Here is a 27,380-nt window from a genome sequence, read left to right as displayed (position 1 = left end):
CACCTTTCACATCATCATTATCATCCCTTTTATCGTTATCATGACCACCACCATCAACATCCTCGCCCTTATCATTATAATCCCGTTGATCATCATTATTATAATAATCACAAATAATTATAATAATAATCACAAATACCAACAACATTATCGTATTCTTCATCACCAACACCACTATCATTAGCAGTATCATCATCTCGAACATCACTATCTCCATCTACGTCATAATTAACTTCCTCACCCTTATCATCCACTTCTTACTATACTAAACATAATAATTTGAAAATAACGATCCCATGTTGAGTTCTATGCTGCAAACATAGATTAGTAAAGATACTTCGCCGCCTTGAAAATTGAATGAAGCCACAAACAGCTTATTAGTAAGTTCTTTTTTTGAATTCTTGACAAATAAAAACACTTTTAGAGAAAATTTACGAATAAATAACTAATACTGCGTAATTTACATAATAAATAAATAATTATTTCAAATATTTTAGAAACATTTTAGCACCGAGACGTAGCAAAACTTTTTTACGCAACTATTTCAATTCTCAAAACTGGTTACATTTTCTTGATAGGAGTGAGTAATCTTTACTAATCTATGACTGCAAACCATTCGTGCAACCTGCAACCATTCAATACAGAACATCCTAAAATTTACTGCACATTTTCTCCAGGTGTACCCCGACGAAGGCCACAACTTCGAGCGGTCAAACATCCATCTCCACAAAACAATGGAGCAGTTCTTCGACGATTGCTTCGGGCCCGTGGAGATGGCCGACTGGGACGCAGCTGGCGTTGGGGGCCTTTTCCCCTTCCGCGATTAAGACACAGGATACTTACCAGGAGTAAGCTATCGATCAGTTATCAACAGATCACCTATGGTGTTGATGATGTGATCGTAAAGCGAATGATGCCACTAGTCGTTCAGTCATGGATTGAAACTAAACTAGGTTGGAACGTGAGCTACTTTGGATTATTGGCTTAGTCTGAGGTCAGTACATTATTTAATACCTTCACAGTATTTTCATCTAATTTGAAGATGTAAAGTTATAAGTATTATGACGATCAAAAATATCAGGCACATGTAGAGTTCTGGATTGAGAGTCGAATTCCAGAAACTGTCAAATAAGATTCAAATAGGAAGAAATAGTAGTAATCGTCGCTTTTCTTATTTTATCGGTGTCCGTTTTATAAGCAGTGCTACATATAGACAAATAATGCAAACGAAGAATTCTACTTAAATGTATGATATAATATTTATCTCAATTATTGTGATTGAATGTGAAATATTATATCTGTGCTGGTCATTGTAATTGCTGCCAACATATTGCAGTTTGAAATTTCGTTGTCGAAGGAATTTAGCGATGAATGATAGCATTATAAAAATACATTAACGTGTAATGTTTTTAAAAATTGTATATCAATTTATTTAAAAATATAATCTCATAAAAAGACCTAATGTTCCATTGAAAAGAAGGAAAAGTAAATTCATTGGAAATAGTCGAACTTATTCCAAATCCTTGGAGCTAATGAAAGACATCTAATATAACTAAATATAGGTGTTTTAGACATACTAATATGATCGTTTTTCAAATAAATCTATACTTATAGTATTTTTTCAGTCATTCCTTATTTTAAGTTAAGTTTATTGCATGCGCAATATTACATTATGAAAAAATATGTTTACTTAATATTTATTTGATTCATTTTTTTGTGTGTTACCTATTAAAATATCAACATAAATACAGACTGCCAATAACTAATTAAGGCATAAGGCAGCAATGTTTATTTATGTCATATTCCTTTATATTGTGTTACTTACGCGTATTAAATGTTAGAAAATATAATAGTAGTTGGTAACACTATTTATAAGAGTCATGAAGTTAGAAAAGGATGGAGGATTTTTATAAATAACTTCCTATTCCAACACTTATTCTTCTTTATTACATGTTGCTACCAACCTTTTAAGAGTACAATACTTTAGAAAAAGACCTTTATTTTGACTCTTACATATTCCAGATAATTCTGTAGCATATGATAATTTGAGCACGCATTTTAACTGCTTATAATAGAAAGATTGCAGAGTTTACCTATATAAATGTAATAGTTGGTCTCCCACGCTCTCACCCTGTCTTTCTCTCTGTTATATATTAAATGAAATCTCGTATTACTTTTTTCTAAACTACTCTCTTCTGAAATTTCGACCCTCGATGACTGCTGTGAAACATACTTAAAAATATTATAATTACTTCGTAAACTTATTAAAGGTCCTTCGATCCCTAACTTCATGGTTGAAATGGCTGTCTGTAAACATATTAAAAACAATATCAGTGTTGCACTTAAAGAAAAATTTAAACTATAATAGAAATATTTATATAGCCTCGTGAATGGATAACATAGACATTATTGATTATTAATATTAAAAAATATATATTATTATTGTTATAATGGTGCATAAATATAGAAATAAATTCAAGAATTTTACTTAATAATAAGCCTAAATACATTGCTGTTAGATATTAATTATATGTCAAACAAGGAAACAAATTATAAAATAACATTATTATATTATATGGATTATTGAAAACATTGGTGTATTAATAGTTTATTATTAAATTTATATTATTAATAGATAGTAAACAATTTTATATGGTAAATATTTGTGTTGCCCGTTCAAAGCCGACTATTTTATATTAATTATAGTTGATAATTTTAAAAACAGAACAGAGACAATATTGTACTCAGTTCGAATTTTTATTAAGTGATACTTAATTATATTTTTAGTCGTTAGGTGGAGGTTATATTTAGTTGCAAAAGTGGAAAACAAACTTCTTTTATTAAAGTACTAGTATAGTACTTAATGGTACTGTCTTAAAATTGTTTACTAACTATACCAAGAGTCAAAGAACTCTTGAAAAATTTTCTTATGATTATTATAAGGAATAAATGTTCTATATTTTAGTGTATTGTATCAATGTTTATTGTATATTTCTATGTCGCTTTGAATGTCATAAAAATTAGCTTTAATATTAGTGTAATAAGTGTCCCTTAGGTAATATATTCTTATTTTAATTGATGTCTATACTTAATGTCAACATTTTCCTGTACATTTAAAAAGTTATAGGTGTTGCCATTCCACTTTAAATTGAGATTTTTGTCAATGTTGCCCCACTAAGCTTTTATCAATATAAAACAAATATTTTTATAGCGTACCTACCTGCAAAATTCTTTTTTCACTCTTTGTTTGTCCATTTTCAAAGATCTTAATTCAAAGTTGATGTAGTATATTTATAATAATTAAATTATCTATGAATATTTGGTGGATAAAATGTATTTTCATAAAAATAAGATGTCTGTTTTTACAGTAAACAAGTGCTGTGAAACTATTTTATCTCCATTATCAAAATATAAAATGTGGTTAGAATATCCACAGCTATGTGTGTCATGATATAATATTTACGTACTTTTGACATTCTTTAATCCATTATAACAGATTCATAAAAGGATATAGCCGGTACAACTGGCGCCATCTACACTAACATTTGAACTACCCTCTCCATTTTTTTGATCTGAAAATCTAGTCTTCAACTTCTAGTCATTTCCTATTTGTTATTGATTTTTATTGTCTTGTTTTATATACAAAGTGTTCATTATACATGTAGGTTTCCTATATGATAAAATTAGTAAGTATTTTTTTATTTAAGAATACATATAAAGTTAATTTACCTAAACCTCACTATAATAAGTGAAAATAATTATGATTGTTATACATCCCGCTTATAATTTGCTAGTAGATTTTTGTATTTTTTTCTTTTCGACTTACGACTATATAGGAGTACAGATAAAAATTGTTGTTTATCATGTATTCGTTGACCAAATATATTTATCGTAGAGCCTTTAATTATCTGTGTATTATATAAAATTGTAAGTATTAAAACGTATATTTCAACCTACATGTTCCTTTTTAATATGTATCTAATATTTATTCCAGGAAAATAATATTTTTAGTCATAAATGCGATCATTTGCACGTAGATACCTCATACTGACTTTAACAAGATATTGGACGTAAAGACGTAAAGGATAAAATTAAATATTAGATAGAAGAATAGTTTTGAACAATTCATGATATAATATGTGTTTGTAAGACAACGCTCAGTGAATTCGTTGTTATTTTATGTTGATATGTTGTTTTTTAAGAAAATAAAAAGTTGTTCCCATTATGACGTGTTTTATTACACACTCGATTACGTCATTTTGATTTGAGTCAAACTTCCACGTATTCAACAAGAGATGGCGCTGTATGCATGCTAAATCGGAATTTCATTCCATTCCGGATAACGTCGTTCGAGGATCAAGTACATTTGTATATAAATTAATAAAATTATAAAATATAAAAAGAATTAACTGTAGATAACGGATGACAGCGAACGAGTTTGCTAACATACATGCATAACCATTATAGGTTTATCTATAGTGGTGACTTCAAGAAATCTCAACATCTCATATATACAGGGTGAATTTTTCAAATAGGCTTTCAGGGCCAAATCCGAAACTATAAGGATTAGCGAAAAATGCTGACAGGAGTTACGAGGCCGTTTTTGATAAAAACTAAAACTGCATCATTAGTTTTTTAAATATCTTTTTCCCTAGCCGGGAATCGAACGAGTTCATTTTGAAAAAAAATACATCCTCTATATTATTCCACTATCTAATAGTGTTGCTTATAAGGATCCAATTCTGGGAAGTAATGATAAATGACAAACTAAAGCAACATGTTTAAAAGGCCTCGTAACTCCTTAAAGCATTTTTCGCTAATCCTTATAGTTTCAGATTTGGCCCTGAAGGCCTATTTGTAAAATTCACTCTGTATACAAGCTCCGAACTGTTAGAGCACGGCCGCTCCCCGGGCATGATCTCTTAGCCCGGCAGGAGATCTGCAATCAAACTAGAATCAATTAACTTATACGAAATAAGACACACAAATGGATTGGAATCACAATTTAATTGTATTATCTTACAGATTTCACTTAAATAACATTAACTACGCCATATTTCGCCAGATGAATGCGAAAATTTCTACACGAACGTATCCGAAACCTGTAAGATAAAAAAAGAAATGTTTAATTTTATATATCTATAATTATATTAATTAAAACAGTCTGAAATCCAAGCAAAATGCCAAAATACGGACAAAAAGACGCTATTTTAATGGTCAAATACTAAACTTTACTTTTTATTTTATTTAAATCTTATATATCTTATAAGAAAAATATCAATATACAAAAACCATAGCATAAATGAAATATCACATCAAAAACAAACATCGATCTTCTTAATTATAGTTTGAAATTCAGTAACACTCCATTGAATTTTTTGATATTATAAAGTATATGATATGGTATCTTAGACCTATCATACAATTAATATCACTACTCATATAAAAATCACAAACATGCAACCCTAATCGGCATGCGCTTACTGCGCCCTCTTTTATTTCTACTATCCGCCAACAATAAATCATTTTTGTTGCAACTCACCGCTCACTTCCAGCGGTTGTTCTCGTAGTCCCACTTGGAGGAGAGGCCGTCCACAGGGTTGACCTTGAGGTCCAGCATGCGCCGCAGCTGCGCCTTCTGGCTCTCCTCAGTCAGGGAGTCGGGCAGTGGGCTGTACACTGGAATGTTACACAATATTACATGTTATAGATGCATGTTACAAACATATGTATATTGTTAATTTTTTGTTTTTTTTTTTATAATATAAGAGTAGCAGACGAGCATGCAGTCCACCTGATGGTAAGTGGCTACTGCCGCCCATGGACATCTGTAATCAACCCCAGATAGGATTAGATATTCCTACCTGAGGTCGGCCACAGATGCGCCGCTACCCCTGAGGACTAAGCTGGAACGCCTCGGAAAAGTCTGTCTCCCTTACCACACCCTTCAAACCGGAACACAGCAGCGCCTAACACTGCTGTTATTAGGTAGAAATAGGTGTGGCGGTGGTGCCGCCGGAGTCGAACCACAAAGGGTTCTACCACCTTCACTAGTTAGAGGGATTTAAGCCATAGTCCTGCATTAGTCAAGTGTAAATTAGTAGACTTGACACGCTTCAGAAATCATTTTTAATGAACTCTCATGTGTCTCAGGTTTCCCCACAATGTATTACATTACCTTTATAGGAAGTGACAATTAATTTCTAATACACACACAACTACAAAAACTTCAATTGCCTGAAATTCCAGGCTAGGACCCCAAAAGATGAATCCAACTCCTCAACATATGTTACAATCCATCAAGCCCTCTAGGCCGTAGGGCATTCTATATACCGCTATGAAACACATTACACTCCACAGTGCTGTACAAAAACTACACTCACCGAAGATCTTAACGCCCATGTAGATCCAGATAGAAAGGGAGCAGATAACGAGCGCCCAGCCCAGCGAGCCCTTCCACTCGCCCGTGGGCGCCTGGAACTCCGCGAAGGTCTGGCAGAAGGACGCGCGGTACAGCGCTTTCTTCTCCTCCATGCTCAGCTTGCGCCAGTCACCCTTTTCCTTTTCGCGGAGAACCTACACGACACATTTACTTTTGTAACTTGCATATGGTTTTTTTTATTTTTTATAATAGGAGTAGCAGACGAGCATGCAGTCCACCTGATGATAAGTGACTACTGCCGCCCATGGACATCTGTAATCAACCCCAGACAGGATTAGATATTCCTACCTGAGTTCGGCCGCAGATGCGCTGCTACCCCTGAGGACTAAGCTGGAACGCCTCGGAAAAGTCTGTCTCCCTTACCACACCCTTCAAACCGGAACACAACAGTGCCTAAAACTGCTGTTATTAGGTAGAAATAGGTGTGGCGGTGGTGCCGCCGGAGTCGAACCACAAAGGGTTCTACCATCTTCAAATTATGGTTGTGTATCTATTATGGTTGTGTATGGTTCTTGAATGTTGAAAGTGGTAGAACCCTGTGGTTCAACTCCGTTGGCACCACCGCCACACCTATTTCTGCCTAATAGCAGCAGTGTTAAGTGCTACTGTTTTCTGGTTTGAAAGTAAGGGAGATATACTTTTCCGAGGCTTTCCAGCTTAGTCCTCAGGTGTAGCGGCGTGGTGGCCGACCTCAAGTACGAGTATCTAATCCTATCTGGGGTTGATTATGGATGTGCATAGGTGGCAGTAACCACTTACCATCATACCAAGCCCAAAAGTTATAAACAAAATATTATATTATCATTCTATAAAGAGCAGTTTGAATAAATGTAACATAAATTGCCTACTCTCCTTCTTCCACCAATACAGATTGAAGCAATATGGAGTAAAATTATTACTAATCTATGACATTAGAAAGATGTAATCAATTACCTTGATATCAGGGGTCTCGGGGCGGAACCTGACAGCGGGCAGAGGGAAGTCGGGCCTGTCAGCGTAGTTGGGTTGACCATTGTAACCGAAGCCCACCCATTCACGGTTGCCAATCTGTTTCAAGAATATTATATTTGTTAGGGTCCTGGGACTTAAATGAGAGAGTGGACTGTATTTTGCTGGTTTAATAGGCCGCTTAATTACATTAGGGTTTCCCGGTAGATACAATATTTAAATAGATATCGTCCGTGGCCGACGGAGATTGCAAGCGTGAGTGATGTTCGTTACGTAGGAATCTTAACAATATTAATTTGGGAATAAAATAAATAAGTAACTTATTTTGAAAGTTATTGGATAAAAACAAATTAAGTAAAGATGGTTATTTTAAAAGTTATTATGCCGATATTACGACCACAAAGGATTTAAAACTGAACTACATACTTTTCAGTATTTTACAATCTGCACGATGTAACAAATTTTTATTTTGACCTGGCCATAATTTTGGGGCAGCCAATTGTGAAAAATATTTACTTTCACTAAGTAGATCATGAATAAACAGGGTAAATTACTTAATTGGTTGCATTTACCCAGATTTTAAAGCATGTTAGAAATATTTCTTCACATCTGGCCAAAAACTGTTTTGTTTTTATCATTTCAATGCAGCATATAGGCAGGTCCTGCATAAACCTGGAGATAAGGTTCATGAAGGGCTGTATTGAATAATGGTGGTGGTACAAATTTGCCCAATCTCATTTATATCAATTTTATTTTACTCTAAAATGAAATATTTAATATCATCCAGATTTACATTCTTTAATATTCTTCTTTATTATAATCCGCACCAAACTGCTAGTCCACTCTGAAGTTGTTGCGAGCAGGTGTAGGTCATATAATTTGCTATGACGACACAATTCATTTCTATAATCAGAGCGGACTAGCAGTTTTACGTGGACTTTACCTTTCCTAAAGCAAATAGGATAAATTCTGGAATTTGAAATAAGCAAGTGTACCTTAGCAAGCTCGCTAACAGATCTGGTGCCAGCGGGTACGCGGATTGCATCTAACAATGCACGGCGCATCAAAAAGTTGGCCATTGTCTGAAAAAACAAAGATTTTATATTATTATAAAAATGAATTAGTCTTCCGAACAGATAGACATATCAAATAGTTATAACCTTGCTCGTGATTACTGTTAATGTAATATACAGGGTGAATTTTTCAAACGGGCCTTCAGGGCCAAATCCGAAACTATAAGGATTAGCGAAAAATGCTGAAAGGAGTTACGAGGCCGATTTTGGTAAAAACTAAAACTGCATCATTACTTTTTTAAAACTTTTTTCCTAGCCGGGAATCGAACGAGTTCATTTTGAAAAACAAAATACACCCTCTATATTATTCCACTATCTGATAGTGTTGCTTATAAGGATCAAAATCTGGGAAGTAATGATAGATGACAAACTAAAGGAAAAGCCTCAATTTTAAGAAAATACATATTTTTTCGTATTAATTTGGCAGTTAAGTTCCCGCCATTCATCAATTTAAACATTTTGCGTATTGACATTTTTTTTAGCTTAATGTTTCAAATCATTTGAAAGAGATGTTTTCATCTCCAGGAATTTATATTATTATGTCCGACTTAGTTTTAAGGTTATTTTTAGGACCATTATAATTAGATTTAACTTGCTATGGGCGGAGATTTGTTTAATACAGATGTAAAGTTGACAATTTGCGAGAATGACTTTTTCGAGTCAAATCACTCGGATTACTAAACAAAGAGATATAGAAAATAATATTCAACGTTGAAACGAAGTTGTAAACAACAAATAATAAGAATTTACTATTTAATCAGTTATCTGTTTTTATTAAAAAATAAATCCTAAAAACAGCGGTAACTTATTTGCCAAACTATTACTTTCTCATACTAAACCGTATGTCATGGTCATAACTTCGAATAATTAGTTGATTAACCAACAAATTCTTCAATGGTATGACTTACGTATGTTTCTAAAGAATTATACATAAGTCATTTGTTATGTTTAACCCCTAAGTATTAGTATGCCAATGTATGAAAAAAAATGTATTTTCTTCAAAATTTTACTTTTCCTTTAATTTGTCACATAACATTACTTTCCAGAATTTGATCCTTATAAGCAACACTATCAGATAGTGGAATAAAATAGAGGGTGTACTTTTTTCAAAATGAACTCGTTCGATTCCCGGCTAGGGAAAAATATATTTTTAAAAACGAATGATGCAGTTTTAGTTTTTATCAAAATCGGCCTCGTAACTCCTTTCAGCATTTTTCGCTAATCCTTATAGTTTCGGATTTGGCCCTGAAGGCCCGTTTGAAAAATTCACCCTGTATAATGAAAATAATAAAAGAATGTAAAGAATAGAAGAAATATGATATTTTGAATATGGAAAAACATCAATAAACTACAATTTATCTCAAAGAATTATGTCCTGAGGATTTTCTACTAATAATTTAATTTGAGTTCCCATTCCTTTTTTTAAATATAAAGATACTCAACAAGCCTGAGAAGTAGCTACTGCCTCATGTACATATAATCAACCCTAGATAAGATTTCCTGTCTGAGGCACACCAGAGATTGATTAAATATTTGTAACATGATATATGTGTGTCGCCTTAAAGATATATTTTGTATGGCCATAATGTTTTTACGGTGCAACTAAAGTGCATTCTATGCTTAGTTTTAAAGAACTTAAATATAAATTTAAACAACTAGAATATTTTGTTATTTGGAAAACTTATCAAATTAGATCAAAGCCTTGAGCCCTTAAAAACTGTCATGACTACATATTTTGTATACCTCTAGTCAGGTGCTTACTGCTTATTGCGTTAATAGGTAAAGATAATATGTGATAACGTTAAGTTAGGTTATAACTATAGATCGATTGAGTTACATAACATAAAATATTTGTCGTAACCGAATAAATCATAAAAATACAGCTACAAAAACTTGTAGTAACTTTGTTAAGTAAATATCATAAAAGTATAGTGCAGAAAATAAGCTAAATGTGTTCCAATTATGTATTTTGAATTTCGAAGTCCACTTTGCACGGAAATGTCAAAGTAAATTCTGATACTTACCGATGTTAAATCGTTTTCTAATTATTGCTACTACTAATAACTAAATGAACCAAACACAAAACACTACTTCAGGAAGATTAAACAAGTATTTTTACCTTATATTTTGTGAATTCGCCGCAGTAAAATTTTGTCTACACTCGGCCAGACACTGAAGAAATTAGCGACCTCTGCCGGCAATAATCAATACTAAAAATTCGATATGTATACAGAGCAACATTCAAAATCTACGTTCTTGTTGCAACTTTTCATTGGATTATTCAAAGATTACTAAATCTTAATCTTCAATTTGTCAGAAAATTTAGACATCCTGTTCACCAAAAATAATAAACATTTCATTTATTTCTAATATTACAATTTATAATCTACTTCCTAGCCTTTGTTTGAATTGTAAGTACAACTTAGAACGTAGCCTCTGAACGTTCATATCCAAAGTCTACAAACAAATTAACTTTACGTTGCGTTCCATTTTACCACAGTAAAAATATTGTTTTTTACATTTTTTCTTCATTACTAGTCCGCGTAAAACTGCTAGTCCACTCTCACTCTGAATATGAATCGCATCGCCATACTAAATTGTATGACTACATCTGCTCGCAACAACTTCAAAGCGGACCAGCAATTTGACGCAGACTATACAGTTATGTATTTCTTTCATTTTTGTGTGTCTTTTAAGTAAGTATAACATTTTTAAAGAACTTTTTGAAGAACAGAATAACGAGGGCCAATTATCAAAGTATTAGATATCGATATAAGTTTTGTATTATGTATAATTAAAAAGACAAAATCAACGTTCATCAAATTGTTTATTTTGCATTTCTTCGTCAATAACTTCAGATAATATATCATAAAGTTCTTTCTCGGGCAACTTGTAGAGATCTAAGTTTTTGCCCTTACTTCTAGTCAGGTCCTGGAAGGTGTCAGTTGAGATGCTTAATCCTTTTTCCCCGCCTACTAATACTTCTTCCGCATCCGTTTCCTGATTAGATACATCCCTATTTTCGTCTGATAAGTATAAAAGCGTCAAGACAGACTCATTCTTTTTCTTAACATCTTGTGGCGGTTCCGTTTCTTCAAAGAAGATGGATTCTGTTATTCCTTTAGCTTCATTTTCTTTTTTGGCTGCAATAGACTCTTCTTGGATAATTTTCTTCAAATCTATATTGCTTAATAAGTCGGCTATGTCGTCTTTAACGAATTCGCTTTCTGAACTAATCTCATCTAAAACTGTATACTTATCGGAACGTTCAGATTGTGTAGTTGTTTCCACATATTCTGCATCATACTCAATTAGTTGTGTGGTGCGTGCAGGCTCAAATTCTATATAAGGTGAAGTTACTTCATAGGGCTCGTCTTCAACAATTTGTCTTTCATGATTTTCTGGTTTTGCTCCTTCACTGCCTACTTTCTGTTTAATTTCTTTGAAAACATCTTGATATTCAGACAATTCTTTGCTATCGAACATGGTTTTTAGAAATTCACTGAAGAGATCTTCATCAAACATTCGTAACACGTCTACAAAATCGTTGATCGGTACTGGTGTCATTTTACCACCCATCAATGGTGGAATCTTGAAAGTGGTCGTTGTTGGCGGGGTGTGCCTTAATGGTACAGTAAACGGAGTTTTAGACGGCTTAAGGGTTGTCCTCTTCTTCGAATAAGGTACGTCCTAAAACATTAAACGTTATAGCACTTAGGACACTAACATAATTATATCTAATGATATAGGTAAATAGAATAGATATGTTCAATGGTAAAGTTTTGAAAATAACTGTCAATCCCTAAGCACCATCTTTACACCATCCAATCTATCCACCCAATCGCACGGATTCTTTTAAGCATTAAAAAAATAATTTCTCTTAAGTATATCATAAATTCTCAACCCCTCTTTGGAATAATCCAAAGGAATATTAAGAGAAAACAAGATAACATAATTGTTGGAAGTTCAAAAGGTTAATATACTTAAGGCATATATTGATAAGGTGGTTGTTACCAGTTCTATAATGCTGTCAATCCATTGCGAATAGTAGCCCAACTTCGTGAAAACGGTGGGTGCCTCAGCTGCCCCGCACACCGGTGACCCGAAGCTTACCACACCCATAAGAATCCCGTCATCTATCCCTGGACCTCCGATGTCACGCTACGGAACAGAGAAGTGTATTTACGACGATAAATTTGAAAAAAAAGTATAAAACCAAGATGACAAACTAATAGACATAGACGAGGTGTCAAAGTGAAAGCTTACGTTGCAGGCACCGCCTCCTTTTGACATGAATCCAGCGCAGAAATTCTTATGTGTTACGTATTCCCTGTAAAAATGTTTGTAGGATAAATTTCATTTCCGATGTTATAAAAAGTTAAATGTATCATTATAAACTAAGTACCTACGTACTTTGAATAAACATCCTGACAATCCTTCAAAGGATAGATGTTCAAAATGGCATACGACAGGATGTTTTGCCACGGGTCGCGTACTATGTTGCTTTGCTGAAATCAAAACAATCATTAGCTAACAAGATAGATATAGAAACTACTTTTATCGCATAAGAGTTCAGCCCTGAGGACTAAGCTGGAACGCTTCTAATACATAACAATCCATTAAAAGAAAAGCATTAGGATCTATAAGCTTGTTTAAAAAGCAACAAAAGGAGATAAAGAGGACTTAATTAAAACAAAATTAGAAAACACTTGATATTTCAATAACAGTGACACTTTTACTAAGGTTTTTTTTGTCTAAAAAGAAATCCACTAAATTATGTTTCCCTCAAGTTTGTGATGGCGCTTACGGGACCATGCACCTAGCACCTAGCACAAATATTAAATACACTAACATTAACTGGAATTGAAAAATTTTGGTAAGTACTACATTCCTTCACGAATTATGATAATTTTTTTTTATACCGTTACAATTGTACTTACTCCTTTCGCTCCCCAACCCAGGATAGTAATTCCAGGCGTGTTAAATGGAAGATTATAAGGTTTTCTGTCTATGTCAATCTTCCGTACTCTGCGCCTGGATCTCCAGCTGAAGTTGATCCTCCGCGTGAGGCGTACGACGCAAATGTTGTTCCTCAGGTTCTTTGGATTGTACTCGGGATGGAAGTAGACCTCTAAGACCGGGATGACTTCGCCGCCCCCACCGTAGAAACTGCTGCCGACTCGAACGGAGAGGAAGGCTGGGTTTTCACGGTAGAAGCGGTTGTTCCATGCTCTAAAATAATGAATCAACTTAAATTTTTGATCTTTGACTAAAAAAATTTGTCTCTAAATAAGCTGCCCCTGGACGGTACAATCTTACTATAGCACAGGAGGATGACATCAATCATAATTTAAAGCTTATCTATAATCAGGGAGACATGCAATTTGGAGGCTGTAATAGACTCTTTGTTGCTCCTAATCAGTAACCTAGTACAGATTACAACTTGTGATAAAACCATACCAGCTCGAACAATGCTGCAGCAAGAAAATACTCTCGTCCATCAATTTTATTAGAAGAGTAAATGAGGACTTACAGTTGCAAACAAGAAGAAGCTGTTATGACTAAGTCTGATTTAATAATGGATCCTCCGCATTGGAAGTTGTTAAACATCTGAATGCTGGCCATAAATGGAAAATGTTTAATCTTCGTCCTTTCTCCTTTGTAAACACGACGACCGCTAGGTTCTTGAAAAGTAAAACATCTGTTATTTTTGCTATCCATTATAAATAAATGAGTTCAAATATATTGTATCAATAGATTTCAGCGCATTATACATTATTTATTATCAATTTACCAAATATTTAGCCTACCAATGGTCGAAAATTGTCAATTTTTGTCTCCTAAAGATTGTCAAATTTTATATCTTCAAAGGCATAGACTTCATCGCATATATTATCTACCTTTTATATTAATACTTACTCCAAAAATCGATGTCCTCAAATAACCTATCATTTTCAAAAATATTTTCATCATGGCCTCTGCTCGAAGTAGTATTATCTACACTTTGTCCCTTTATAAGATTCAATACATTATCATTTATCTTCCCATATGAGTTAATATCATACAACTCCTTCGCTTCTTTAAGTCTTTTTAGAAAAGTTTGTATTATTTCCACTACAAGATCATCGTGTTTTGCAGTTTCTACATCGTTATTTATTTCATTTGATTCAATTTGACTGTCATCATCCAATAATTCATTTATAGCGGTAATAAAAATCTCACTTGCATTATAATTGGAAGTGTTTGCTCTCGAAATCTTTGCTATTTCGTTTAAACTGTCGTGGTCTTTCAAAGTTAAGGAGGCAAAGAATTTGTTTATTATTAAATACTGATTTAATCGAGGATCCTTCTTAAATTTGAGAGCAGAAAATAATTTATTCGTCGTATTCCGAATAATTGCCTCCGTTCTTAAGATGTCGCTATCGACGGCCGATTCAGCAAGAATATCGTCTTTAAAGATAATTGAAGCACTCACGATAAATAATATGTTCTTGATACAAATCATGTGAAAAATGTGAAGTTCGTTATAGTAAAAGTTAGTTTAAAAACTTAATATTAGAGGAAGACTAAAATTTATGTGTTATTAAATAAAAAAGTAAACCTGAAATATAAGATTTTATAGCAATTTTATTTCCTTACACTATTTTGTGTTATCAAAAATCTATTTGCTGAAATATTTTATTACATACCTAAGTATAAAATGGAAACTTTGTAATATAGCTCTATTGCGCAGAAAGTTTATATCCTGTTAGTATTAATTCCTGGGCAATTGATTCGTAATTTATTTCTCTACCCTGCTACACTTAGGTACTATCACGTACCTATAAAATAAGTGTCATGCAAGAAACAAAATTTTCTTAGTTATGTAAAGATTTAGCTAAATATTTATTTAAACATAAATTTCTCAATCAACTAATAGGTATCTAGTAAGAATATAATGAAAATATTTATTTTATAAAGACCTATTATGTCGAAGATCTAATGACGTAATGTTTAATCCTAATATACTCAGTCCTACGTCCTGAGTAATAATGTATTTTTCAATAAAACCTACACAACACCACAGTCGTTTTATGAGCATGGCCTAATAAAACAAACGGCATTAAAAAAGACAATCTTAAACATCAAATAGACAGGAATCCGCGAATAATGGCTTTGCTTGCGACAAAATCCTTTGGAGCCTTTTCTCCCTGGAGCTATAGTATCCGGAGCGTCTACGGACGCTCCAGAATTGGTGGACGAGATATAGTAGGTTTCGGGATAAATGGTAGTGCCAATTACAGAGACGATGCTCTTTTCCCATTCCCTGCTATTCGATTCAAGGAAAATACGCGAGACGTTTGCGTAAGTCTGTTTGAATACCCATTACTGATTAGGCCCCATAATAGAAAATATTGCAATTATCTGGACGTAGGTCTCTTCCCATGTCCGCTAGTTGATGGGAGTAAAAATTTCACACTTCTCAAATCACATTATTTCGTAGCTATTTCATCATGCAGTTTCTACAAATTGTAGGAGTGTAACTTATCTTTTGTCCTTTTTTGTCTTATGTCCTATAACATCTTGTCTTCTTTGTCCTTTTTTGTCTTTTATCCTGTAACCTCTTGTTTCCCAGGCACTTCGCGAGAAAGAAAAGGGCGACTGGCGTCAACTGTGCTGCGAGGAGAAGAAGGCTCTGTACCGCGCGTCCTTTTGTCAGACCTTCGCGGAGTTCCAGCACCCCACGGGCCAGTGGAAGTTCTTTTTCGGCTGGTGGTTTATTGTCGTCTCCTTCGGGTTTTGGTGCCAGATTTTCTACCACTTTTATGGTGAGGCTGTGATTACCACGATTCGTCTGAATTGTATTAAATAAGATAATCAACAACTCAACACTGCCCACTGCTGGTCACGGGTTACTCAAAATGAGAGATCTTTACTTTTACTATAATATTAGATAGACTCCGCTACCATATTGAGGAAGCGCGAATCAGGAGACTTGCTACATCTACGAAAACTATGGAGAACTAAGTACATACTTAGTTCTAATACATACATATATACGTTCTAATATACATATATTTTCTTACGTAGTCTCAAATGTTTATGTTAAAACTATGACGACCCGCTTGGTGGAGCGGTCACCATGCCGGTCTGACGCGCAGAGGATCCCGGGTACGATTCCCGGCCAGACAATTTTTTTGATGATGAATTTAGATTTGTTTCTGGGTCTGGGTGTTTGTATATTTGTCTCTGTGTGTGTCCATAGCACCCACGATACAGGGAATCCTAGTGTGGGTCTGTGAGTGTAAAAAGCGTTTTAACTACCCTCAGCTAATTCGCAATAACTAAGTTTAAATAACTTTTTATATGACAATTATAAAATAGTACATTACAATACGAGGACGAAAAATTTTTTTCTGACAAGTGTGAGTTTGCAGGCCGAGCCGCAGGCGAGGACTGCAATCACACGAGTCAGAAAAACATTTTTCGTCCGCGTGTTGTATAAAATTTTATATTACGGGGTCGGAAATGGGGGTTTTGCGCACGCGAAGCGTGCGTAAAACGTCAATTTACGCACGCCGTGATATAAAAATACTTTTACCGTTTCCAGTGTACGAACCGCTCCCTATGAGCCTTTCGAAGCCCTACCAGAAGGCCCAACTCCGGAGGATGCTGGAGCTCCGCGTCAACCCCATAGACGGCATCTCGTCCAAATGGGACTATGACTATGAGCGATGGAAGGTATTTAATCAAGTTTGACAAAATTAGGATAATTTCATATTATTAACTTAATACTGTCCAAAAAAACACTTCAGAATGAAAAAAAGATACAGGCCACAATCCCCTTATGCATCTTGTTGATTTCACGAAATTTCTGTCCAAATGAGTAATAGTTGTCAAGAGTAGGTGCCACAAGTATACGAGTCACGCTATACACGTTTCCTCAACATGTTACATATCTAAATATATATAACTCAAAGGTGACTGACTGACATAGTGATCTATCAACGCACAGCCCAAACCACTGGACGGATCGGGCTGAAATTTGGCATGCAGGTAGATGTTATGACGTAGGCATCCGCTAAGAAAGGATTTTGATCAATTCTACCCCCAAAGGGATAAAATAGAGGATGAAAATATTACTTCATAACGCGAGTGAAGCCGCAGGCATAAGCTCGTTTTATATAAGTACATACTCCCAATTCGAACTACCTATTGAAGTACAGCAGTTCCCCATGACAACCTCATCTGGCGGTAGATTTTCCATTCCTAAACTACTATTTCACCAGTGAAATAAATCTCATGTAACGCCATATACTGTTGTTCTTATTACATCGACGTGCATGCCTAAACAGATTCGGATAGACCTCATCGCAATCATAGGATAAAGATAAGTTTTAAGAAAGACTATTCAGGATTGGGATATCAATAATTTTTATTTTCTCTTTCCAGTGAATGTAGCGGCCGAAGAAAAAACTCGGAGCAGTTCTATTATATTTATTTACCTACTTATCTTTATGTTTTAACTTATTTATGTTTTAACGTACGACTCACTTAAGTTATAATAAACGTTTCTTTCTCTTTAAGTATTTTCTTTGTAAAAGTATGGCAATAATGATATACGGTACACAACGTCGCACACCTGCCTACCGATTTATAGTGGACTGTATGGTATTGTAAGAGGTATGACCCAAATCCCGTCCCAGCAGGTGAGTAGATAAAACTACTTTGCCTTTCCAAGTCGATCTGCGGACGCGAAATGTGTCAGGTAATGCCATAGATTAGTAAAGATTACTCACTCCTAACAAGAAAATGTACCCAGTTTTGACAATTGAAATAGTTGCGTAAAAAAGTTTTGCCACGTCTCCGTGCTAAAATGTCCCCAAAATATTTGAAATTATTATTATAAATTATTTATTTAATATGTAAATTACGCAGTATTAGTTATTTATTCGTAAATTTTCTCTAAAAATGTTTTTATTTGTCAAGAATTCAAAAAAAGAACTTACTATAATAAGCTGTTTGTGGCTTCATTCAATTCAAGGCGGCGAAGTATCTTTACTAATCTATGGGTAATGCTGATAACGTCAGGTGTTGCGCACGGCGCTGTCAGTGTCAAAAAAGTAGACGGCCTGGTCTTCCTGAGTAGTAGTCTTTTTGCACGTCACAAGGCACACACGGTAGCACAGCTTGTCCACGTGTAAAACAGGAGGGAGAGAGCACCTTTTTTTTTTTACTCCGGGATCTCCAAAGGAACGCAACCGGAGTCCTCTTACCGCATAGCCCCGTCGGGCTCCGCCCCGGTGAGCTTGTCGCTCGCCACACCGTCTGGTATGTACAACGGTATGCGTCCTTCCCGGAGTCGCTGACGGGCAGTTCGAGCTCCCACTCTTGCCACCCGCAACCCCGGAAGCCCCCTTTCAGTCGCCTCTTACGACAGGCAGGAGATACTGTAGTCCTATTCTACTCCCGGAACTACAGGGACGAGGGAGAGAGCACCTACAGAACGCAGCGACATTAAATGACAGCGAAGCGACATTAAATGGCAACTTTCGTGGAATATTTACATCTACCCACCTGCAATTGACAAGTATTGAACATAATATGACCCGATGAAGGAGAATGAGATCCGTTTCACAGTTAACTGATTTGAAAAAACCGAACAGTATAAATGCACCACATTCATGTTTTTATTTTCTTCTATTAAAGTAATTATTTTATTAGGTATTTAAGTTTTTGTAAAAGTCAAAGACGAAAATATCATCCTAGGTAAATAATTAAATACTATCTTCAAAAGTCTAGCAAGGCGTACACATGTACGTTCTTTTTTTGTTACGATCGTGCAAGATGTAGAATAAACTTTCTTCTGGGAAATCCCGAAGCGCAATAACGTGGCGATCTTCGAAAAATTGCAAACAGAACTATTCTTTAATGCCAGCGATACATTGGCGCCTCCTCTAGTATTGCAAATGCCTATAGCCAACGATTGAAACATCGTTGGCTATGGTCCAAAAAAGTCTTAAAACCTACGTCACCATAAACATTTAAAGCATGGCCATATAGAGTACAGAATCCCACTTAAATATCTGTTCTATTAAAAAAAATCATAAACATCAAAAAAGACAAGACTCCGCGACCTATGGCTTTGCTTGCGACAAAATCCTTTGGAAGCTTTCTCCCCTGGAGGTATAGTATCAGGACCGTCTACGGGCGATGCAGAATCGGAGAACGAGATGTAGTCGGCTTTGGAATAAATGGTGGTGCCAATTACAAAGATGATGCTCTGTTCCCATTCCCTGCTATTCGCTTCAAGGAAAACACGAGAGACATTTGGGTAAGCACTTAGTTATAGGGGTAGTAGATTAAACATCATTGAAAATTTGAGTTAATACAGCGTAAAAAAACATAGTATAAATCACATGGCTATATCGCAGCTACCCTTAGGTGAGATATTTGGCTTATATCTAACACTATCTACACTCCTAGCGCCAATATCCCTGTGTACGCATCAGGATTTAACGTCAACACATTAAGTGGACTTCAAGTAGGATATTTCTATATTATACCCGTAGAGTCAAAAGAGAGACCAGCACGCCAGACATAGTGCTTCGAGGCAACGCAACTAAATTTTAAGACAATATATAAGACGATAACTTCCATGAAAGAGACAATGAATTGATGATGAGAACGATCTAGTTATATGGCTTTTCTATTGAACTTATTCAGGATAACCTGAACACAATTCGACTTTTCTCTTATCTTTCAGGCTCTTCGTGAGAAAGAAAAGGGCGACTGGCGTCAGCTGTGTTGCGAGGAGAAGAAGGCTCTGTACCGCGCGTCCTTCTGCCAGACCTTCGCAGAGTTCCAGCACCCCACCGGCCAGTGGAAGTTCATTATGGGCTGGTGGTTTGTCGTCATCTCCTTCGGGTTTTGGTGCACTATGTTCTACCACTATTATGGTGAGAGTAATTATTTTTGAAGGATATATGTTTGCGTTTTATCATTATCAGTGACTACTACAGTGCGCTATTAAAGGTGGTAAGGAACCCTTTGTGGTTCGACTCCGGCGGCACCACCGCCACACCTATTTCTACCTAATAACAGCAGTGTTAGGCGCTGCTGTGTTCCGGTTTGAAGGGTGTGGTAAGGGAGACAAACGTTTCCGACGTGTTCAAGCTTAGTCCTCAGGGGTAGCGGCGCATCTGTGGCCGACCTCAGGTAGGAATATCTAGTCCTATCTGGGGTTGATTACAGATGTCCATGGGCGGCAGTAGCGACACCATCAGAACTGCATGCTCGTCTGCTACTCCTATATTATAAAAAAAGACTAACACGACATAAAAGTTGAATGTGTTTTTTACTCATAGTCCTATACTGAAAGTCATGGGTTTTTTTTATAATATAGGAGTAGCAGACGAGCATACAGTCCACCTGATGGTAAGTGACATGGACACTCCAAGATGTGTACTAAAAATCAAAGATCCATTATTAAGTATTGTTTCCATCAATTAGTTCGTCTGCCTTATACTTATGCTGGTAATTAAAAATGTCAATCCATTGCCATCCAATCTATAGAGGACCATCTTACTCCATCTCACGTACTAAATGCGAATTAGTGGACTACACTCACCTTGAGAACTTTTCAAAATATTTTTAGGCGTGTAAATTTCCTCATGGTATGATAAAAAAGAATATCACCGTTCCAGTGTATGAGCCGCTTCCCGTGTCACTCTCGAAGAGCTACCAGATGGCGCAACTCCGGAGGATGCTGGAGCTACGCGTCAACCCCATAGACGGCATCTCGTCTAAATGGGACTACGACAATGATCGGTGGAAGGTATCTAATGATAATGACAAATTAGATATTGATAGTATATGGGCCAACGTTTCTAAACCTACGGTTTCCGAGAAGAATAAAATATATTTTTTTTTTTTTATATTTTCTCCATTGCAAATATAAATAATATAGGTTTATAAATTTTCTTTTTGCAGTAAATGCAGCGGAAGAAAACTTCGGCGGATTTCACATATATACTTATACATATGTTTTTATAATACGATATAGTAGACTTAAAATAAATTATTTTCTTTTCACTACAGTATTTTATTTGTAGAGTAGAGAAATCGCACATCTATTTCAACAAGCCTTCTAACAAGTGTTAAGCGCTGATATATTGTGATTAAAAGGATGTCTTAAGGCCTTTTAAATTCACCTCAGGAATAAGGTCGCATCTGTGACTTAACTTAGGCAAGACTCCAATCCTTTCTGAGGTGGATTACAAGTGTCCATGGGTTGCAGTAATCATTTGACCAAGTGACCAAGAGGATTACAGAGAACTTTATTATTTAAAAAAGGTAAACAGGAAAGGTAGAAAGTAAGAAGCAGTCCACTCGATGTTAAGTGGCTACTGCCGCCCACGGACACCTGTAATCAACTCAAACCAGGATTAGATTACCTCCTAAAGTTGGCCCCAGATGCGCTGCTACCTATCAGAAATAAGCTGGAACGCCTCGGAAAAGTACGTCTCCCTTACCGCACTAAACAACTTCCTAAAAATACCCTATCTAAGTAGTTATACAATTGGTGTACCTACTGGTAGAATGAGTAAAACCCCGATTTCTCTCGACGTTTCAGCAGTAAACGTAAAGACGTCCTTTCCAAAAAGGATGTGTAACAGACGATGCGTGAAGAACGCACAACCGATTGTATTAATACGGGTGAAAACGATAATTACCTACTATACTAGTACTAGAACTGAACCCGTAGTACGTCTAAACAGTTAATACAATGAAGTGTGCGGTAAGTTATTTGGAAATTGTAGTAAAAGTTATTAATTTAGTGTTAAGTTCATTTTTATAAAGGAAAATAACTATAGTTTAGAGTGTGCATGAAATTATAACGTAACCTACATTACATAATTATACTTGTAGTGATTTCAAAGTGGTGTGTAATTCGACGTGTGGTCCGAGGTTCGAATCCCAGACACGCACCTGCGATTACAATGCGAATAAGACTGCTTCTAAGACAACCTTGTGCCGCAAAAGAAGCAGTGTAATACATGGATTGCATAGTTGCAGTGAAACTACAAAGACTACATATTAAATTATGTAGCTACTACAATATAAACTCGAGCAGTTTCCGGATACTAACTTGTAGATTAATGTCGCATTTTATCTAGATTTATTTTATTTTCCATCATTAATTTATGTTAGTTATGACCTATTGTATTCTCACTAACTAATTATAACTTAAGTGATTTAGGTAATAACCTATCTGTCGTTTCCAGGTGGCAATAGTCCTCGCGCTAATTGGTATGACCATCGCCAATCCTGTTCCACATATAGGACTCTCTAGCCTCGGTAACTATTGCATTAATAAACTAAACGTTACATACCCATATAATCCAATAAATAATCCTTCATAAAACTTTAGATACTTAAGAACAATAATATGTAATCGAACCGTTATTTTCTAACGCCAATAAAATTAGGGTGTGTCTCCACCAGGGGCATACGAGGTAAAAATAATCCTTCATAAAACTTTAGATACTTAAGAACAATAATATGTAATCGAACCGTTATTTTCTAACGCCAATAAAATTAGGGTGTGTCTCCACCAGGGGCATACGAGGTAACTAAGCTATGGATGTTTGTCAAATCTACTAATAAACTTGATTTTCATTCGAATGAAATGAGGCAATCCTGTTGATGGATTTGACACACACCCACAGCGAAGCTACCCTGCACATCTCGTTTCGGATGGGTGGAAAGATGACAAAAGACAAAAACATAGATGTGAGGGAAGGTCTTTAAAATTGTTAACACTGCCAAAAATATCTATGTTCTCTTACATTGCTTTTCCAATTACAACATCTTCAGATTCTATTTTAGACTAGTGTTTACTTTGAGTTGGCAATTCACTGACACTCACCTCCCTTTGCAGTGAAGGGAAAGATCGTGAAGAGACCGCCCCGATTCGCGAGACACCCCCACCGCGCTTAGCCTAGATCCGCCTCGTTAGACCTAACCCCGGTTGTGGACTCAAGGCTTTTTCTTCCACAGTCGCATCACCCCTCGTGCTCCCTGCCGTGTCCATCTCCAGCGTCATCAACCATGGGGTCACTCTCCCCCATGTACACGTGCCTGTAAAAAGCGTGATACTTCCCGTCTCCTATGGACTCGGCTGGAACAAATATTGGCACTGAGCTCTGAAGGATGCTGACTTGTATTTCTCCTATTCTTAAGCTCTCAATATCATTTTAGAATTTTAGAAAGTGAATGTTTTGTCTCTTTCTATGATACTTATATTCTAACATAGCGGCGTAATCTGTGGTCGACCTCAGGTGGGACTTTGATCCTATCGCTGATTGATTACAGATTTACACGGAGAGCAGTAGCCACTTATATTTTTTTCTTAGAAAATAGATTTTTTTTGTAAGAAACATGACATAACTAGCTAAAATATTGGTATTGAGCATTTATGAATAAAAAAGTTTGTGTTTTGTTATGTATTGAATAATAAATTTCTACTAGTACCTGTTCCTTTTCTGTTTACAATAAAATATTTATGACCTGTCGCGGTTTTATTTCAAACAACCTTATACCACGGTTTCTGTGCATATTGTAGTATGTAATTTCAGTTTCAGTTTTATGAGGTATGAAATAAGTACCTAGATATAGGTCCTAAAGGCTGTAGTGAATTATCAACTTTTAATTATAAATTTTATTAATTTAAAAGAGCGTTGCGTAATGAAAAAAATGGCAAAATCCTTTCGCAAGTTTCTAAGATTTTCTCAAATGGAAATACAAATGTATATTTTAAAGAATGGCATAATATAAATGATGTGTATATGTATGGAAATAATTGCTGAATATTTTAAAATCACAGACAGACTTAAATTTTCTATAGTTATATAATTTTTTTATCATCATATATTCACAAAAGTATATTCGAAAACATATAAAATAAATATTTACAACTCCTTGGTTTGTAATATCAAAAATAATTGTATTATTTGATAACTTACTGGAGAATTATAAATTGTGAAAGTAAACCTTTAGTCTAAAGATGTTCTTAAAAAGGACGTTATTAATAATGATGACTTTAATATTAGGAAGTAATTGTCATAAGGACCCAGATACTAGTTCTAGTTCATTCAGTTCCTCTGATGACAGTAAGTGAAAACGTAAAACTATAGATTTAGTTAAGGTAAGGTAATATTTAGGTTATGTTAGGTAAGGTAAAGTAAGTATAAGTTTCACTAAGCTACATAAATAGTAGATAAGTGGTGGTTTTCAGGTGGTAGAACTCTCTGTGGTTCGACTCCGGCGGCACTACCGCCACACTTTCTGGTTCATAACAGCAGCGTTAAGCGCTGCTGTGTTCTAGTTTGAAGGGTGTGGTAAGGGATACATACTTTTCCGAGGCGTTCCAGCTTAGTCCTCAGGGGTAGCGGCGCATCTGTGGCCAACCTCAGGTAGGAATATTTAATCCTATCTGAAGTTAATTACAGATTACCATGGGCGGTAGCATCCACTTACCATCAGGTGGACTGTACCTATGCTCGTCTATTATAAAAAAGTGAAGCCGGCAAGACTTATCATGGTTCGGCTGCAAGACACACACCACTCTCGACCAATTCCAACATAGTCATAAGAGCTGCCAATGATTCATCGCCCAACATCAGACGCAACTTAAAATCTATCTGAAGTTGATATGCGGATCAATTGATTAAGGGATCAATTGTAATAAATATTGTTTAAATTTTCATAAAGCAGTGGAAGAAGAGGAATTTAGACGAAGTAACTATAAAACGAGTCAATGGCAATATGAGGGTATCCCGATAGACTATCCATCGCGAAGACTAGAAGACGGAAAGACCACGACGAAAAAGGAAGAAACCAGTAAGTGAAATTACTTAAAATGGTCACTAGACCAAGAACCACCACGGGAGTCCTCTTAGTTGGTGATTTTCGAAGCTGATCGGGGCTTTTATATAGAAAATCTACTTCTACATCTTGGGTTTTAACATCCACTAAATTTCCGGTGAGAAAACATGCATATCTGAGAGATCTTTCTCAAAGCTATATGAAGTCTACCAATACGTTCTTGGTCAGCGATGGACTACGGCCAAATCTTTCTCATTCTGAGCGGAAATTCTTGCCCAGCAGTGGGACAGTAATGGATTGACGTCGACATTCCATTAAAAAGTTCATCGTGTATAGTTTTTTAGCCACCACATTATTCTTTTAGCCACTACCACAGTGAACCCGCCGAACGACCGCCGCTACCGCCGGGTGTTCAACGCGGACGAGGTGGCAACGGTGCGCGACCACCCGTACATGGCGGCGCTGCTCGTCAACGACCAGCTGTGGTGCGCTGGCGTCATCGTTGATACCGACGCTGTGCTCACCGCTGCGCATTGTTTGCAACTGTAGGTACTCCACAAAGACATATAAGTCAGACTCATCTTCTCGACGTACTGCTGTTTCATTAGCATAAAGGTGATAGAAACCTTTATGGTTTGATTCCGGAGGAACCACTGCCATACTCCTTTCTGACAAATAAAAATAGTATTAAGGCTGCTTTACTCTACGTTGAGGAGGGTTGTATGGGAGATATACGTACTTATCCGAGATGTCCCAACTTAGTCCTCAGAGGCACAATGCACCGACCTCAGGTACAGGTGCATTTTGCACGCTCGATTACTAAGTACTTCTAATATTCTTACTTCAAAAAACTCTATCAAGTAGTTGAAAAGTCTACAATGCAAACATTTTTTTAGTAACTAAGTACCATTCGAGTACGCCACTAGTAATATTAGTAATTCAATAATTGTTTGCTGTGGTCCACAGACAATACAAAAACCGCTTCTTCCGCGAATACATCAAAATGCTGACTGTTCGTATTGGGTCCACCAACGCGACCTCTGGCGGCGAACTGTTCCGTGTTTCCGAAATCTTCTTCCATCCCAACTACAAGCCTGACACTCTAGAATTTAACTTTGCGGTGCTAAAACTCCACAAGAACATCAGCTTTGAAGGGTCAGATCTGAGGGTGGCCACGATTGAGTATTCTATGGATAAAATCGTGCCGCCTGATAGCCAGATTACTTTTCTTGGATGGGGGTCAGTATTGGTAAGTAGGTATTTTTATAGCAAACGAAATGCAATAATCTCGATCACATTAAACGGTTATTGCCGACTATGAAAATCTGTAACACTTGAAAATGCAAGTACCTACTAGAGACGAAGTAAATTAGATGAGCAAATTAATTTCCTTAAAATGTTTTTCAACAAAACAAATGAAAACAATCAAAGATTATATTCTTTCTTCCTGACAACCTTCCTGACTTATACTTTGGTGTATGAACGAGACGCAGATGTAAGGAAACCAGTCAGACACGCGGAGAGTTCCGGGTTCTATTCTCGATTATAATGACCTAGATTTAGATAATAAATCTATTATTGTTTTCAGTAGTTACTGTAACGTTTGTGTCAAGGTATGCACAATTCAGAAAAGATGGGCCTATATTTTTATTTAATATTCTCATGATTTAGGGCATAGGAGGCCTTGGTGGTGAGGTGCTGCTGCAGAAAGTCGAGCTCCCGGTGTACGACTTGGCGGACTGTCAGACGATTTATGGACGGTAACTTAGCTGTTCATTTAAAAAACTGTCTCGTATGTCGGCTATTCCCTCACTTCAATTTTTTTTAATAAGATTAAAGTACGAAATTAGCATAATTCACTAAATAAATATTCTACTCTACTAGAACTCCATATAGAATACGGAATCTATCTGATGCCTATTAAGTATGCCTTGCTACTCCTAGGGAAAAACATGTTTGTATGTAAATCAGCCGCAATCATTCAATTTGTGTGACGTTGGTATATCTCCAAACCATTATTTATTGCTTAACTTATTACTGAAGTTACA

General features: G+C 35.9%; 5 protein-coding genes across 5 annotated transcripts in view; 3 read left to right on the top strand and 2 right to left on the bottom strand.

Annotated features, from left to right (window-relative positions):
* LOC140756594 (inactive dipeptidyl peptidase 10) overlaps positions 1 to 4,225 on the top strand; it is a 183,472-nt gene extending 179,247 nt beyond the window's left edge. Inside the window, exon 19 of the mRNA XM_073092123.1 lies at positions 678 to 4,225. Coding sequence (XP_072948224.1) covers positions 678 to 827 — 150 coding nt within the window. The 3' untranslated portion in view covers positions 828 to 4,225. The remainder of the gene's footprint in view (positions 1 to 677) is intronic.
* A 763-nt stretch (positions 4,226 to 4,988) lies between these two features.
* LOC140756592 (cytochrome c oxidase subunit 4 isoform 1, mitochondrial) lies at positions 4,989 to 10,738 on the bottom strand. Its single transcript, XM_073092121.1, has 6 exons — positions 10,583 to 10,738; positions 8,386 to 8,472; positions 7,376 to 7,489; positions 6,384 to 6,576; positions 5,543 to 5,679; positions 4,989 to 5,102 (listed from the first exon to the last, which is right to left on the bottom strand). The coding sequence occupies exons 2-5, from the start codon at positions 8,467 to 8,469 to the stop codon at positions 5,546 to 5,548; spliced, it is 525 nt and encodes a 174-aa protein (XP_072948222.1). The 5' UTR covers positions 8,470 to 8,472; positions 10,583 to 10,738; the 3' UTR covers positions 4,989 to 5,102; positions 5,543 to 5,545.
* Positions 9,373 to 27,096, top strand: LOC140756744 (uncharacterized; the record flags this gene model as incomplete). Its single annotated transcript, XM_073092290.1, has 10 exons — positions 9,373 to 9,422; positions 15,675 to 15,807; positions 20,210 to 20,402; positions 21,150 to 21,280; positions 22,731 to 22,785; positions 23,518 to 23,625; positions 25,222 to 25,347; positions 25,697 to 25,877; positions 26,299 to 26,581; positions 27,004 to 27,096. Coding segments are annotated over 10 exons (1,353 nt in total), but the record flags the coding sequence as incomplete, so codon positions are not given.
* Positions 11,272 to 14,968, bottom strand: LOC140756697 (uncharacterized). The gene is made up of 7 exons (XM_073092252.1): positions 14,383 to 14,968; positions 13,997 to 14,147; positions 13,404 to 13,695; positions 12,877 to 12,971; positions 12,730 to 12,793; positions 12,478 to 12,624; positions 11,272 to 12,153 (listed from the first exon to the last, which is right to left on the bottom strand). Exons 1-7 carry the CDS (start codon positions 14,966 to 14,968, stop codon positions 11,272 to 11,274), a joined length of 2,217 nt encoding a protein of 738 aa, XP_072948353.1.
* On the top strand, positions 15,902 to 18,029 carry LOC140756696 (cytochrome c oxidase subunit 4 isoform 2, mitochondrial). Its single transcript, XM_073092251.1, has 4 exons — positions 15,902 to 15,907; positions 16,079 to 16,271; positions 17,054 to 17,184; positions 17,896 to 18,029. Exons 1-4 carry the CDS (start codon positions 15,902 to 15,904, stop codon positions 17,896 to 17,898), a joined length of 333 nt encoding a protein of 110 aa, XP_072948352.1. The 3' UTR covers positions 17,899 to 18,029.
* Positions 27,097 to 27,380: the final 284 nt, after the last annotated feature.

Source organism: Epargyreus clarus, unplaced genomic scaffold (assembly GCF_041222505.1).
Source record: "Epargyreus clarus isolate Ecla_fem2 unplaced genomic scaffold, WU_Ecla_fem_2.2 ptg000035l, whole genome shotgun sequence".
Classification (NCBI taxonomy): Eukaryota; Metazoa; Arthropoda; class Insecta; order Lepidoptera; family Hesperiidae; genus Epargyreus; species Epargyreus clarus.
This window is presented reverse-complemented; position numbering and strand designations above follow the sequence as displayed.